The following is a 16,398-nucleotide window of genomic DNA, read 5'->3' as shown; positions in this document are numbered from 1 at the left end:
TTAGATATGAATATTTTATCAGACATATGATTTGCAAATATTTTCTTCCATTCTGAAGGTTGCCATTTCACTCTGTTGATTATATCCTCTGATGTGCAGAAGCTTTTTAGTTTGATGTAGTCCCACTTCCCTGATTTTTCTTTTTTGCTGGTGCTTTTGTTGTCACATCTGAAAAATCATTGCCCGGACCAATGCCATGAAGATTTTTCCCCGTGTTTTTTTCTAGGAATGTTGCAGTTCACAACACAATTCATTTTGTGTTGACTTTTGTGTATGGTGTAAGACAAGTGTCCAATTTTATTCTTTTGCATGTAGATATCTAGTTTTCTTATCATTATTTGTTGAAGAGACTCTCTTTTCTCCACCGTGTATTCTTGGCATTCTTGTTGATTAGTTGACTGTATATACCTGGGTTTATTTCTGTGCTCTCTATCTGTTGATGCATGGGTGTGTTTTAATGACAGTACTATATTGCATTAATTACTGCAGCTTTATATTTTGAAATCGGTAAGTATGAATATTCCAGCTTTGTTCTTGCTCAAGACTACTTTGGTTATTTGAGGTATTTTGTGGTTTCATATGATTTTTTTTCCTATTTCTTTAAAAATGCCATTGAGATATTGATAGAGATTACATTGAATTTGTACATTGTCTTTGGTAGTGTAGACATTTAAAAAATATTGTCTTTCAATTTATGAACACAAGATATCTCTGCATTTGTTTGTGTGTTCTTTGGTTTCACTGTACTAGAAGAACAAGTTTTTCATCTTCTTGGTTGACTTTAGTCCTAATTATGTTATTATTATTTTTATTCCCACTGTAAATGGGACTGTTTTCTTAATTTCCTTTTTGGGTAGTCTATTGTTAGTACGCAACTGATTTTTTTGTAAGTTGATTTTTGTATTCTGCAACTTTATTATGTTTGTTTATGCTTCTAACACTTTTTTGTGAGTCTTTAGAATTTTCTACATGTAAGATAATGTCATCTGCACATAGGGACAATTTGATTTCTTCCTTTCCAATTTGGATGGCTTTTATTTCTCTCATTTATCTAATTTCTCTGGCTAAGACTTCCGGTACTATGTTGAATACAAGTGGTGAGAGTATGTATCCTTGCTTTCTTCCTGATTTTTGAAGAAAATCTTTCAGATTTTCACCATTGAATATTATGTTAGCGGTGGACTTTTCATATTTGACCTTTATTAATGTTGAGGTAAATTCCTTCTATATCTAGTTTGTTAGAAGTTTTTTTTTTTAATTATGAATTCGTGTTGAATTTTATCAAAGCTTTCTATTGCCTTTATTGAGACAATCATGTGCTTTTAATCCTTCTGTCTGTTAATACCATGTATCATATTAATATTTGCATACAATGAGCATTGTATCCCAGGGATAAACACACTTAATCATGGTGTAGAATATTTTTTTAATGTACTGTTGAATTTGGCCTGATAGTATTACGTTGAGAATTTTTCCATATATGTTCATCAGGAATATTGATCTGTAGTTTTCTTTCTTGTGATGTTTTTTGTCTTGCTTTGGTATCAAGGTATTGCTGGCCTTATAAAATAAATTTTGAAATATCTCTTTTATTAATTATTTTGAACATTTTAGGAAAGATTTATGTTAATTCTTCTTTGAATGTTTGGTAGAATTCACTGGTGAAGCTCTTTACTTTTCATTGTTGAAAGGTTTTAAATTATTGATTGTCATTTTGTCTGTTTCAATATAGAGAGGTTTTAAATTATTGACCCTCATTTTTATTTGTCTGTTTACACCTTCTGTCTCTTCTTGATTAAGTCTTGGCACGTTGTATGTTTTTAAGACTTTATCCATTTCTTCTAGATTATCCCAATTTGTTGACATATTGTTGTTTATAATAGTCTCATGATACTCTTTATTTCTATGGCATTGGTTTTAATATCTCTGCTTCCATTTACAATTTTATTTATTTGAGTATTTTCTCCTCATTTTTCGTAGTTATTTTTAGCTAAAGATTTGTCTGTTTATCTTAGAAACTCAATGTTGTTGATTTTTTTTTGTATTGTTTTTTCTATATTTTACTTATATTTGCTCTAATCTTTGTTACTTCTTTCCTTATGCTAGCTTTGAACTTAGTTTGTTATTCTTTCTCTAGTTTCATGAAATGTTGTGTTAGGTTGTTTACTTGAGTTTTATCTTTTTTAATGTATGTGTTCATCACTATAAACTTTTCTCTTAGTACTGCTTCTGCTGCATCCCATAAGGTTTTGTGTATTGTGCATTTACTTGTCTTGAAATATCTTCTCTCTTTTTTTTTTTTTTTTTTTTTGAGACAGAGTTTTGCTTTCGTTGCCCAGGCTGGAGTACAATAGTACTATCTCAGCTCATTGCAACCTCTGCCTCCCAGGTTCAAGTGATTCTCCTGCCTCAGTCTCCCACGTAGCTGGGATTACAGGCATGCACAACCTTGCCTGGCTAATTTTGTATTTTTAGTAGAGATGTTGGTCAGACTGGTCTTGAACTCCTGACCTCAGGTGATCCACCCACCTGACCTCTAAAAGTGCTGGGATTACAGGCATGAGCCACCATGCCCATACCTTGAAATATCTTCTAATTCATCTTCCAATTTCTTCTTCAACCCAACAGTTATTTAAAAGTGTGTTGTTTAACTTCCACATATTTTGTGAATTTTCTAGTTTTCCTTTTGTTTTTTGATTTCTAGTTTAATTTCATTGTGGTCAGAAAAGATATTTGCTATGATTTCAATCTTAAATTTGTTGAGACGTATTTTATAGTCTAACATGTGATTGCATGTGAACTTGAGAAGGTTTTGTATGCACTTGAGAAGAATATATTTTGCTGCTATGGAGTGGAATATTCTGTATATGTTTTTTAGTTCGATTTGGTCTATAGTATTGTTCAAGTCTGCTCTTTCCTTATTGATTTTCTGTCTGAATGTTCTATCGATTATTAAAAGTAGGATATGAAATCTCCTATTTTATTGTGTTGCTCTGTATTTTACCTTCAAGTCTGTCAATGTCTGCTTTATATATTTTGATGCTCTAATATTGAGAGCATATGTATTTTTAATTGTTACATCTTCTTGATGATTTGTCCCTTTCATCATTAAATAATGAGGACCTTCTGTGACAGTTTCTGACTTAAATTCTGTTTTATTTGATATGCTTATAGACATTCTCGATCTCTTTTGGTTATCATTTATGTGGAATATCTTTTTCCATTTCTTTACTTTTAGCCTATGTGTATCTTTGATTCTAAAATATGCCTTCTGATCACAGCATATAGTTAGATTTTATTTTTTTTAATCCATTCAGCTACTCTGTATATTTTTATTGGAGTATCTAATACATTTACATTTAAATTATTGATAGGTAAGTGTTTACTATTGATATTTTGTCATTTTCTGTTTTGTAGTTCTTTTGTCTCTCTTTTCCTCTATGGCTGTCTTCGTGTTTTGATTTTTGTGTAGTGATATGCTAATTGCATTATTTTTCTTTTGTATGTATGTATTTCTTTTTTATTTCTTTCTTTTATCTATTATACGCATTTTCTTTATGGTTGCCTTGTCTCTTCCTCTCTTTCTTCTCCTTCTGGACACCCGTAATCAATATATTTGTTCACTTGGTAGTGTCTGATAACTCCCTTAGGCTCTCTTCACTCTTTTTTTTTTTTGTTTGAGAAGGAGTTTCGCTCTTGTTACCCAGGCTGGAGTGCAATGGCACCATCTTGGCTCACCACAACCTCCGCCTCCTGGGTTCAAGCAATTCTCCTGCCTCAGCCTCCCAAGTAGCTGGGACTACAGGCGTGCGCCACCATGCCCAAGTAATTTTTGTATTTTTAGTAGAGACGGGGTTTCACCATGTTGACCAGGATGGTCTCAATCTCTTGACCTCGTGATCCACCCGCCTCAGCCTCCCAAAGTGCTGGGATTATAGGCATGAGCCACCGCACCCGGCCTCTTCACTCTTTTTGACTTTCTTTTCTTTTTGCTTCTCTGACTGGATAATCTCAAATGACCTGTCTTTGAGTTCACTAGTTCTTCTGTTTCACCAAATCTGCTGCTAAATCCTTATGATGAATTTATTTCAGTTATTGCATTCTTTCACTGCAGAATTTCCATTTGGTTCTTTATGATTTCTATTTCTTCATAATATTCTTATTTATTTAATGTATTATTTTTCTCATTTTGTTTAGTTGTTTATCTGGGTTCTCTTGTAACTTGCTGAGCTACTTTAAGATGTTTATTTTGAATTCTTTGTCAGACAATGCATAGATCTCCATTTTTTTAGGGTCAGTTACTGGATATTTATTTTGTTGTTTTAAGTGTGTTTTATTTTCCTGATTCTTTATGTTACTTGTAGCTTTGCATTGATGTCTTTACATGAGCAGAAATAGCTCCTTCTCCAGTTTTAATAAACTGGGTTTGATTGTGAAACATAGCCCAGGTACAGTTTCTGGGTCTTATTCCTAGGTCCTGATCTAGGCGTTCAGTCTTTTGTCTTGTCTTCTTCTTCTCTCCCCTCCCCTCCTTTTTCCTTTCTTTTCTTTTTTCTTTTCTTTTCTTTCTTTTCTGCATTAGCAATCTCTTGTCAGTCTCATCTGTGCTCCACATGAGGTGAGATAGAAACTAGCTCTTCAGGGAGCTCACTGAGAGGCTCAGGACATTAAATTCATGATCTACCACTCCTTTTTTCCTGAAGGAGAGGACTCAGTTCTATGCCTTCTACAGGTCTCTTAAAGCCTTGCCAGCCACAGGAAGGTGCCCATTCTCCTAGCTTTTCCAGGCATCTGGACTATGCCATGTCTTTAAGCACTCTATAAAAGGCACAGCAGAAGCCAGCTCCTTGGGGGGTGTACTGAAAGGCCAGAAATGTTGGACGCTCACTCTACTCTCTATCCCCTGCCCTCCCCACCCCAGCAAAGGATTGAAATCTCTCTGGTGCTGATTTGTGCCAGCAGGTAAAGTGAAATAGCTTTTCTTATCTGTTTCAGTGTGGCTAATCTTGATTTTTTGTTTGTCTGGGGTACTGAAATTTCTTAACTTAATCCTGAACTTTTTATAAAGCTAATTTGTTACTTATGGTTAAATCTCTGTTTCTGTTGGGGAATGAAGGCTGGAACTTCCTATTCTGCTATCTTGCTGACATTACCTATCCTTGATGTTCTTATGATTATTTATGCCTATTGTATCTGTATGGGGGAGATGTATGTATTAGTGGTGGTTGTGGCTCAGAGTCTCTAATGAAGCTGTAGTAAACCTCAGAGATGTCAGATGTCAGAGACGGAGTCCTCGAGGCTCGGGTGGGGCTGAGATCGGCCCCTGCCCACCCACACAGTTGTTGACAGACCTCAGTTTTTAACTGACTGCTAGAGTGAGGATGTCAGTTTCTTTCACACTCTTTACCAGATGCCTCAGTTCCTTGCTATAGGAGCCTCTCCACAATATGGCAGACAACTTCCCCAAGACCAGTGATGGAGTGATAGGGGACTGGTGGGAGGAAAAGAGGGAGAGAGAGAGGGAGAAGGGGTCATGGGGGAGAGAGCACACACACAAGCATGAGAGAGCAGTTAAGATGGAAGCTGCAGTCTTTTTAATAACGTAACTTTGGAAGATTCATCTCATTACTTTTGCTATGTTATGTTCATGAGAAAACCACTAAGTCCTTCTTACACTCGGAAAAAATTAAGTTTCATCACTTGAAAAGGAAGAATATAAAGAATTTATCCCATTACCACACTATATGATGTCATGCTATGGCATGTCTCTTCCTAACACTGTTGTATTCAGTGATGCAACATTGGTAGTTTGAAATCAGCCATGGTGGGAATATTTAAACCATGGAAATTAGCAAACAGTCTAAATCAGCCTCCCCGCCCCTGCCAGACAGCTGACATTTACCAGCACACAACTGGATGGATATACAGCTATGTGTTCACAGAATTTTTAACTGAGTAGATGAATTTTAGGAAGGGCTTTGAAAGAAGGAAATAAAAGGGGAAATAAAAGATTATTCATACAGAAAGAGATAGTTTCTTAATTTAAAGATAATAGCGGTGAGGCAGGAAGTGGAGGGAGACTTGGGGAGTTTAAATATGCTCTTATGGATGCCTGTAAGTGACATGAAAAAAAAGCAGCTCTTTTTCTTTTTCTTGTGTGTGCATTTGTGCACACAATTTGAAATGGAGATTGGATACTAAATTTAACTATGCGTACACAAACACATTAAAAACTTTGCATACAAGATTTTTGTAAATCTGGCAATCAGGATGGTTATATAATCTTTTGTATAATTGCCTATGAAATCACAAACAAATAATACACATGCTAGCAAATTTGGTACAGCTGACCTACACCTAAAATAGCCCAGAAATTCAAAGACCAAGTTTTAGTTTCTTTGAACTGATGCCTTGGTTTTTGTAGTATGACCAATAATATGTGAGGAGTACTATCATTTATCAAATGAGCAGTAATTTACTTCAAAAAGAAAACTTCCAGAATCATAGCATTTCAGTTCTGAAAGGAACCTTAGGAAACCTACAGTACATTATTTCTCAAAATGTCTTTGTCAATCAAACATCAAAATCATAAATGACTGGTCTTCTTTTTAAAACCTAAAAGCTTATTAATATCTGGAACCCACCCCCGACCTGATGAATTGGCGGGGGCTTAAGAATCTGCACATTTTATAAACTCTTCACATGATTGTGCTGCAAGCAAACATTAGAAAGTGAATAATCCATACCTTTCATTTTATAGATTAGGGAAACAACTAAACTGTAAAAGAGACCCCCCTCTAACAAGTGAAACCACATAGTAGGTATGATTTTACATATTAAAAAATATTTTTTTTCTCCAAAATAAAAATTTTTTTTTGGAAAAAATAGAAAGCATATCCTTTGTTCAAAGAGACAGCTAAGGAGCAACATAGAACTTCAATGAAAAATATGTTGTTTATGTGTGTAGTTACTAGTCAGTATGCCCCGCCTAACCACAAATTTGTGTGGTTACTCTAAATTGCTAACATGAGATTCTGTTAACCACGTACTTCTGAAGTTATTTGGTTTTAGATACTCAATTTTTTTTTTTCTAGGTTTCCAAGGTTGCTGTTTAGGTCATGATTTTAGAAATATAATTATAAGTCTGACTTCAAACTTCTGGACCATGTAATCAAACACAGACTGGTCATAGTGGAAAATATACAATTTTTAGCTCTGCCTACATTGACAAAAAAAAAAAAAAAAAAAAAAAAGGGCTGGATGCACATCAATTCAACTTGAGTGCCATGTGTTTATAGTGAAGTTTCTCCCCAAAACTGCAAAAACAGAGATCCATGCCACTGTGGTAAATGTAGGTAGGGGTGTTTGAAGCCAGCCTCTCCAGCAGCACCTTACTAATCATGTCTGTGCTTTTACTTTTTGATCTAATAAAATGACTTAAATATCTAACTCCTTTTCCAGGTAAAAGTTTTAATTATGTGCAATGCACTGTTAAACAGGTGAAGAATGAACAAGGTTAGAAAAAAAAAAAAAAAGCATAACATGAAAAATTACCCGTGATGGTGTCCAGTTTTCCTGCTTGGTTGCAATACCCAATGGATTATTTATTTATTTACATTTGTGCTGTTCCTCAATCCAAACAGCAACCTCTTTAGACTAACATCTGCTCCAGACATTGCTCCAGGAATATAAATCCCGACTAAGGGGTGGGTATTTAAAGCTGTAAATGATTTTAAATTTTTACAAGAGCTTTGCAAAAAGAATGGAGGTGTGATATTATCATCAGTTTTCTTTCCGTAACAGGATTTAATCTTAACGCCAAACTAAGTCCTTTGTCTAAAGCATCAGCAGAGTTGTACTTTATTTTCCCTATGGTGTTACAGAAGAGGGCTGGTGCAGGCATAGCCACATGACATTGACTTACCTGTTTTGTTAGTTTTTTGGAAGAATCTAGGAATGTGTATAAATACAATTAAGGACAGTATCTACAAATTGGAAGAAAGCATTTCTATTCTCTTAAACCTTTATATCAAAGCACTTAATGTTCTGATTTCCAGCAAGACCTTTCAATAAATGAAAACCTAACCCTTGGGTTTGTGTTTGGATTCTTGAAACAGTTAGGAAAGACGTATCAGGAGAAGCCAAGTGGCTGCCAATATTTCTTTCTTTTTTTTTTTTTTTTCTGGTATATTTTCTAATTCTTGGTGCATCAAGATGGAAACTGGTAGGCTTGGAATAGATGTCCCTTTAAAAGTCTCCACTAACAATACAAGAATATTTTTTCCATAGGCAGTGACGTGGGTGGGTCATGGGTGTCTCAATGACAGCAACGTTCCCGAGCCCCAGACCTTAGCTGTCATTTCACCTGCGTCGTCCCGGACGCCATTTGGCTATTGACGTGGTTCTGAGCCAACAAGTAACGCCAGCAGCCCTCCCAGATCCCCGCCGGCCTGTCTCGCTCTCGGCCGACCCCTCCTCGCAGTGGTTTCTCCTGCAGCTCCCCTGGGCTCCGCGATCAGTAGTGCAGCCCAGCTTCGCCCCTGTCCTCTGGGTGGCCCCAGTGCGCGGGCTGACACTCATTCAGCCCGGGAAGGTGAGGCGAGTGGAGGCTGGTGCGGAACTTGCAGCCCCCAGCAGCGCCGGCCGGCTAAGCCCAGGGCCGGGCAGACAAAAGAGGCCGCCCGCGTAGGAAGGCACCGCCAGCGGCGGCGAGCACAGCGATGGCCGGGCGAGGGGGCCGCGCGCTGCTGGCTCTGTGCGGGGCACTGGCCGCCTGCGGGTGGCTCCTGGGCGCCGAAGCCCAGGAGCCCGGGGCGCCAGCGGCGGGCATGAGGCGGCGCCGGCGGCTGCAGCAGGAGGACGGCATCTCCTTCGAGTACCACCGCTACCCCGAGCTGCGCGAGGCGCTCGTGTCCGTGTGGCTGCAGTGCACCGCCATCAGCAGGATTTACACGGTGGGGCGCAGCTTCGAGGGCCGGGAGCTCCTGGTCATCGAGCTGTCCGACAACCCTGGCGTCCATGAGCCTGGTAAGGGCGCTGTCCCCTGACAGCCATGGGGGCATCCCAGAGGGCGGCAAATGGTGTGACTGGGGGCGGTGGGTGAAGGAGGGAAGGATGGGCCCAGGGGTGCCTCTTGGTAAAAGGTATTTAAGTTGGAAGGTGGGAAGTGGAGGGAGGGATGGAAATGGGGAATAACACGACTTAGAGTGCCAGGGGCCCAATTTCTGCTTTCCCGTCTCATCCCCTCAGCCCCAAGCCCATCTCCCCAGACCTTAGGCCACCCTTTAGTGAGTATAGGCTAGAGAGGCTGGGGTGGCGAGGAGGGGTGGGGGAGGAGAGCAATACAGAAAAAGCAAATCCTGGCGCACGCAACCCCAGCGGTCACTCTCACTTTGCTGTGCTAGAAAACCGAAGGAATGATTGCGAGTCCCCAGCAAGGGGGGCGGGGCTTGGTCTTCCTTGCAGACAGAAGAAGAAAGCTAAGGTGCATAAGGCAGTGCTTTGGAGGAAAGGAGAACAAGTCATTTATCATTTTCCCCCTAATTTCCAGAGGACCAATGTATTGGCTCTGTGTATCCATATCTACCTGTATGTACATACGTGTTAGGTACACTCGCTGCTTTGGATGCTAGGGGAATCCTACGGATATTGACAATCTAGGGTGGTGGTGTATGCAGACATGTAAGTCCTCCTACCAGGGTGAAAAGTGGCTTCTGACTGACGTTCAGATTTTGAAACTGCACAAGGCCTTTCCAAGGAAAAAGGAGTATTCCATTTTCTCTGCTATAACCATGGGAGATGAATAGTTTGTGATGGGGTCTGTATTCCAACTAATGCTCCCAAATAACCACCCGTATTCATCTTTCTTAGAAGTATGTTAAAGCACGTTCTGATTTATGTTAATTGTGATGCATTTAGTATTAACAAAGAGGTATTTAAAAATGTTCTTGGGACTTTTTCATTATGTTTCTGCTTAGGAAATGATTTGGGCCTGGTCTTCTGATACTCAAGGTACTGCTAAAGTTATCGGTGTTAATAATATCAGCGTGGGATGCTTAATTTTTCTTTAATGACAAAGCAAGCAAAAAAGTAGGCTAAAAATTCTCAATGCAGGGCCCGAATCCTTTTATAATGATACATAAGAACTAAACTGAGAAGGTATTAAAATAGGTGATCAACAGCCATTTTGATCTTCGAATGCATGGTATATGGGTTGATCAAGAATAAGTCTTCAGGAAATATTTCTTACCTTCAAATAATTTACGAAAAAAAGGTTTGTGTAAGTTTGCTGTCAAAACTCTAAGATCAGATCCAAGGAAACATTCATAATATTAACTACTTTACTTAGCAGGATTCAGCATGTGGAATTGGACATTTTGAAAGTTAGTTTCATACTATTATCTGAAGATAGGAAAATATTTAAAATGTGATAACTGATGTTCAGCTAAATCCAATCACCCAAAGCCAAGCCATTCTAGGCACAGTTAAAGCTAATGGAAGTATTTGTGACTCTCTTGCTGCCCACTTAATGACAACTCTTTGTTACTCTATTTTGTAGATTGCTCCGCAAAGTTTTTTGCGTTGTGACTTCAGAGAGATTATATGAAAGCTAATGATTAACTTTTTGTTGTTTCAAATTTGGAAATAAAGTTTTAAAGTGATATTACTGTTAGAATGTGATATACTTTAGAAAATGAAACAGTGATTCTTTTGCTTACCTATCTGGAATATATAGTTCATCAAGATTTGCAAATTTTTCTTTTAGATTGCAAGTCTATGAAGTGGGAACCCTCTCTCCAGCCCCCAGCTCATGTTTGGCACATGGCAGGCTTGAATACACATTATGAAATAATCTATATTATGGAAAAACACTGACTATACAATATGGAAAAAATGATTCCATCAATAGCTGCTTAACACAGTGTATTAAAATAAAATGTTTTATTCCTCATACACACAAAATACATTGATTTAATTCCTCTTACAGAGACAAACTCAGAAGTGTACAATATGCACTTTACGATTCCTTGTTAAATGAAGGAGACCTTAAATCTATGGTATTACTAATAGAATACAAAATGTCTGTGTCCTTTGCATTTTTAAAAGTATAAATAAACTATTATAAACTACACTAACAAAACTACAAGGGCGGTATCCTCCCATTACCTTTCATGAGGCCAAGTAGATTAGAAATCTTCAGGAAACTAGTAAATGTAGAGATTGGATCAGTATACAAGTTTGATGGTGCTTGTATGAACTAACTTTAAGAAAGTTTTAGGTAAAAGAAAATGTTCACAATTCTTAAAAGGCTTTTCAGTTCTTTTTAAACCACCTTAAGAAATAAAAATGAGCATTTATCCTGAGGTACAAGTGGGCTCATTCAGTGTTTTTTTGAGCACCTGTATACTCAAGGTAGACCAGGCTTCTATGAGTTGTGCTTCTGAACAACCCATGGAAGATAACACAGAAGATTGTCCCTTGCCCTCAGGGGAATAGAGAATTGGGAGTTTAAAGAACAGCATAAAGGTATGTGAGTCTGCAAGAAAGGTTTTGGGAGGACTGAGAAAAGGACACTAGGGTCAGCAGGTCAGGGAGACTGGATTATTGAAGAATGGATGACAAAAGACAGGAAATGTGCAGTTTGTTGACATTTATGAATTCCAGAATAGCTGGTATAGATATCTGTCTTCACTAGGACCCCTGCTTTTGAAAAAGGGCAACTGTCTTAACTATTTTCACCTTTTAGTATCTTATTTTTTGGGTTGAAATAACATTTCTGATTCAGATTTAGGAAATACTTTTGAACTTAACAAATGCCTTTACTTGACTGAAATTTTGAGGCGAAGTTACTCACATTTGTTTTCCAGCAAGAGAGATGTCAGATTTGTTAGTTTTCTTAATCTAGATTCTTTTCCTGAACATTAAATAAAAATAGCTGATTTCTAAGGATTTAGTTGTCATAACAGAAGAACTCCAGCAAAATAAAACCACATATCCCCATAAAGCCATTTCTTGTGGTAGAATTGTCAAGCTAGAGCTTTACTTGGTTAGGCTAGCAGTTTATGGACCGATGTTTGTTGATACAATTAGCTCTCTTCCTGAGCAGAAACAAGTGATCTTTATACGTGTTTGGTACAGGACATGGGGTGTAGTTGAGCTTGTCTCCTGAAAATGGTTCTCTTTGCAAGATGTTCAAAATTTGAATTCATCAAAAGGCAAAGAAAATTCGATTTTGAACTGGTCATCGAGGAATAGCCAAACCTATTTTGTGATAACACCTTAGGAATCAGTTTGATTTTTGACCAGCTGAATATTGGGTCTCAGTCATCATTTTGTATTGCTTCTGAGATCTGCAAAAATCTCTAGAAAGAGGGCTGCAAGTATCAGCCAATTTCATTTAGCAGGACCACAAATGGTCCTGACATTGGTCTCATCACTTCAGACATTGTTAAGTCTGGACCCCAGATGGGTTCCCTTTGCACTGGGAGTTAGTGTTTGCGGCCTTTTTGTAACTGGGATGAAGAATGAGCTTAGACTGGGCTAGGGGCTGATTATAAGTGCTCCATTAGATATCATACTTGCTAGGGTGATCATTTTTCCCATTTTTCTTTCCTTTTATTTTATACTTTTTTCTTATTTCCATGCTTAGGGACTCATGTGCTCAAACCCAAACATATGCTTTCCTAGGCATGTATATCCATCATTGAAATACAGAACTCATAAAAGAAACCTTTATTAATTTATGTCTAAGTAATGGATTCTGTGTTCCAGACCACTCCATCCAGAGTTAAATATGAGTTAATATTAGTTTGCTTAAAACACTATTTCTTTTACATGCAGTTCAAGATTGCTTTTGAGAAGCAAATCTGATTTATAGCTAAAATGCTATCTCAAAAACATTCTTTAGAGCAGGGTTTTTCTTTCTCAAAGCCTGGAATGATTATTTTGGACTTATTCTTCTCTGAGTCTGTTAAAATTTAAAGTGTATAAATGCCAATATGCATTTGCCAAATATTGTGATGGAATGTTTAATACTGGCCTGTTTCCACACAACTTGAAAAAAAGAAGTGGGGATTTTGATTATTTGTATGGCCTCTTTTTATAACAGATTAGTATGGATTAGTGGCAAATGATTACAATGAAAAGACAGGTGAAGATAGGTGTTAGATTAAAATTGGTGAAGAAAGGTGTTAGATCCTAAGAAGAATCTAGACCTGCCACACATGGTCGAGACTTATTTTTAGACCTGAATGAGTCAATGCAGCTTTTGCCAGAAGTGATGTTCTTGATTGACTTGTGATTGGTTAATGGAAGAGAAGGCAAGTTGGGCCTGCTCCTACGTGAAAGCCTTTGCTCAGACAAAAGAGGCAGCTTTCTATGACAACTGATTTGAGAGGTGGCAGATGACTCATTTGCTAGTGACTCCCTTACCGGCTCACCATCGGGCTGAGATCCTATTTCTAAATACTATTAAGAAATATAAAATAGCTCTTGTAAGGGGTGACACATTAACCCACCTTTTCTCAAAGTGTTTTCCACAGAACATACATTGAGCATGGTTTGATAAGTATTATGCAAACAAAGGTAAATAGGTTTGTATACTGAAAGGCTTAACAGAGCTCGTAATAGGCTAATGTATGTTTCAAATCTTCAAGTTAGATGCATAAGATTTCCCAGCCTCTCACCATGGGATTTCCTCCTCTCCACCTTCCTTTTTTTTTTGTAAAAATAGGTGGCTGAACATGGTGGCTTACACCTGGCTAAGGTGAGAGGCGTGCTTAAGGCTAGGAGTTTGAGATCTGCCTAGGCAACATCATGAGATCCTGTTTCCACAAAAAAATAAAATTAGTTGGGCATGGTAGCATGGGCCTGTAGTCCCAGCTACTTGGGAGGCTGAGGTGGGAGGGTTGCCTGAGCCCAGGAATTTGAGGCTGTAGTGAGCCATGATCATACCACTGCACTCTAGCCTGGGTGACAGAGCGATACCCTGTCGCAGAAACAAAATAACAACAATAACAACAATAAAAAATGGAGCTTATCTTGGAACTAGTGCTTCACGAGCTGGAGAAACACAGCATTAGCCCATTATCATTCCTTATCATAGTATTAAAGATTCATTTGTCACATGAGACTGGATGTACAGCAAAGAAAAAAAATGATTCATTTGGTAATTCTCCAGCAGAGGGCCTCATACAGGGAGCTCTTCAGGGATAGGGAGCATATGTTTTCCATTTTTTTCCTCCATAAACAGCTAGTATAGTGGTTTACGTAGAGTAAGATTTTAAGTTATGCTTAGAATCAGAGCATGATTCTGCAGCAATGAGGCAGAGGAGAAATAATTTCGTTCGTTTGCTTTTTTCTTTCCCTGTTTTATGGAGTTGAAAAGGACAAAATCATTTTGATTACAATGATTAAAGTTAGATAAATACATCACAATTCTTTTATTGTTAAATAGCTTCATCCTTTTAACTTTGGTTCGCCTCTTTTCCTTGTATATAAAATGGGAATACTTCAAGAACTCAGAACTCACAGGACTGCTGTGAGGCCAAAATAGTGTAATGTATAGAAACATGTTTAATGAAGTTGCTTACATTCTAGTTATTAAGAAGAAGGGCTAATTTGTAAATATTCTTTTTTTACTTTCAGTTTTCTGGAAACTGTCCTCCATGGCCTTTACAGTCATTTAGAGTAAGCCCTCTTGGCTGCATTGTCATGTGAGATCTGCTTCCAAGCCTGCCCAATGCCTTCCTCTTAGAAGGCTGTTGCACAGCCCTAGTTGATACTCCTGAAGGACTTTTTCCCTCTTCTCACTGTTTTCTGTTTGCTTTTTTTTTGAGATAGGGTCTTGCTGTGTCACCCAGGCTGGCGTGAAGGGGCATGATCATGACTCATTGCAGCCTTGAACTCTTGAGCTCAAGGTATCTCCCTCCTCAGTGTCCTGAATAGCTGGGACTACAGGTGTGAGCCACCGCACCTTGCCTGTTTGCCTTTTATCAATTTTAAAATGTGGGACATTCTTGCTTTTCTTCAGTTTGACAATTAACAATAATCATCATGCAAGCTTGAATCAAGCAAGTTTCGCTCAATAAGAGCAAAGTGTATGTCAATATTTGAGAATGTCTTTATGGTCGTTTCTTTATGGAGCTAAATAAGTTTAGGGCAATATCAACATTTTCATTGGCAATCTGGCTTATTTTCCTAACGAATTTATGGTGAAACTGCTCAGCTCCTGACTAACTTACTCTTTTTTTTTTTTTTTTTTTTGAGGTAGGGTCTTGCTCTGTCGCCAGGCTGGAGTGCAGTGGCGCAATCTTGGCTCACTGCAACCACTGCCTCCTGGGTTCAAGAGATTCTTCCGCCTCAGCCTCCTGAGTAGCTGGGACCACAGGCGTGTGCCACCACGCCCAGCTAATTTTTGTATTTTTAGTAGAGACGGGGTTTCACCATGTTTGCCAGGATGGTCTCGATCTCTTGACCTCGTGATCTGCCCACCTCAGCCTCCCAGAGTGCTGGGATTACAGGCGTGAGCCACCTCACCGGGTGACTAACTCACTCTTTTATTTTATTTTATTTTATTTTATTTTAAAGATGGAGTTTCACCATGATGGCCAGGCTGGTCTTGAACTCCTGACCTCAGGTGATCCACCCACCTCGGCTTCCCAAAGTGCTAGGATTACAGGCATGAGCCACCACATCCGGCCTAACTTACTCTTTTACAGTCTCAGCAGAAGCAAAAGCTCTTTGAAACCTACTTTCTTCCTGCTTCCTAAACTTCTTACCCCTACAGGTGCTCTTTCTTTATGCTTCCATCTTTGGAGAGCTGTAATGTAAAGAATTACAGCGTGGACTTTAATGTCAGGGGACTTGAGCTCAAATCCTGAGGCTTCTTATTTTTAGCTGAGTGTTCCTGGGCAAGTCAATTAACTTCTACCTCCCAAATTCATCACCTATGAAATGACAATAATGTGATGATTAAATAAGGTGGTAAATATAAAGCTCTTAATTCAATATGTGGCAATAATTATTATTACCTCATTATGGCATTTTTCATTGTTGGTCTACATCAGATAAATATATAGAGAAAATACAATCCTGGAGCACAAGAGGCTCCTGTAGCTCCTGTAGCTTCTTGTGCTCTGGAATTGTATTCTGTTTCTATGTTTTTATCCCAAATGTCTAGTATTATGCTTGGGGCATAGCAGCCACTCAGTGAATAGTTTTGAATAAATGAAGTTTCTCAAATAGGCAAAAATGCATATCATAAAACAAAGCCATGTTGGTTGATGTTGACACCATGCGTATTAGCATGCCAGAAGTGTGATAACAAGAAAGGATGGAGATGGTACTTTTTTTTTTTGCGTATGCTATTTTTTGTGTGCGCTGAATCCAGTTTTGCAT

At 38.3% G+C, this 16,398-nt stretch overlaps 1 protein-coding gene across 1 annotated transcript in view; it reads left to right on the top strand.

Moving 5' to 3' along the window:
- The first annotated feature begins 8,254 nt into the window (after positions 1 to 8,254).
- Positions 8,255 to 16,398, top strand: part of CPE (carboxypeptidase E) — a 136,294-nt gene continuing 128,150 nt past the window's right edge. The window contains exon 1 of the mRNA XM_032268268.1: positions 8,255 to 9,027. Within this exon, the coding sequence (XP_032124159.1) occupies positions 8,721 to 9,027 (307 nt within the window). The 5' untranslated portion in view covers positions 8,255 to 8,720. The remainder of the gene's footprint in view (positions 9,028 to 16,398) is intronic.

The sequence above is a fragment of the Sapajus apella genome, unplaced genomic scaffold, assembly GCF_009761245.1.
Source record: "Sapajus apella isolate SASKATOON/1434 unplaced genomic scaffold, GSC_monkey_1.0 scaffold177, whole genome shotgun sequence".
NCBI lineage: Eukaryota > Metazoa > Chordata > Mammalia > Primates > Cebidae > Sapajus > Sapajus apella.
Note: the sequence above shows the minus strand (reverse complement) of the source record. Positions and strands in the feature narration are given on the sequence as shown.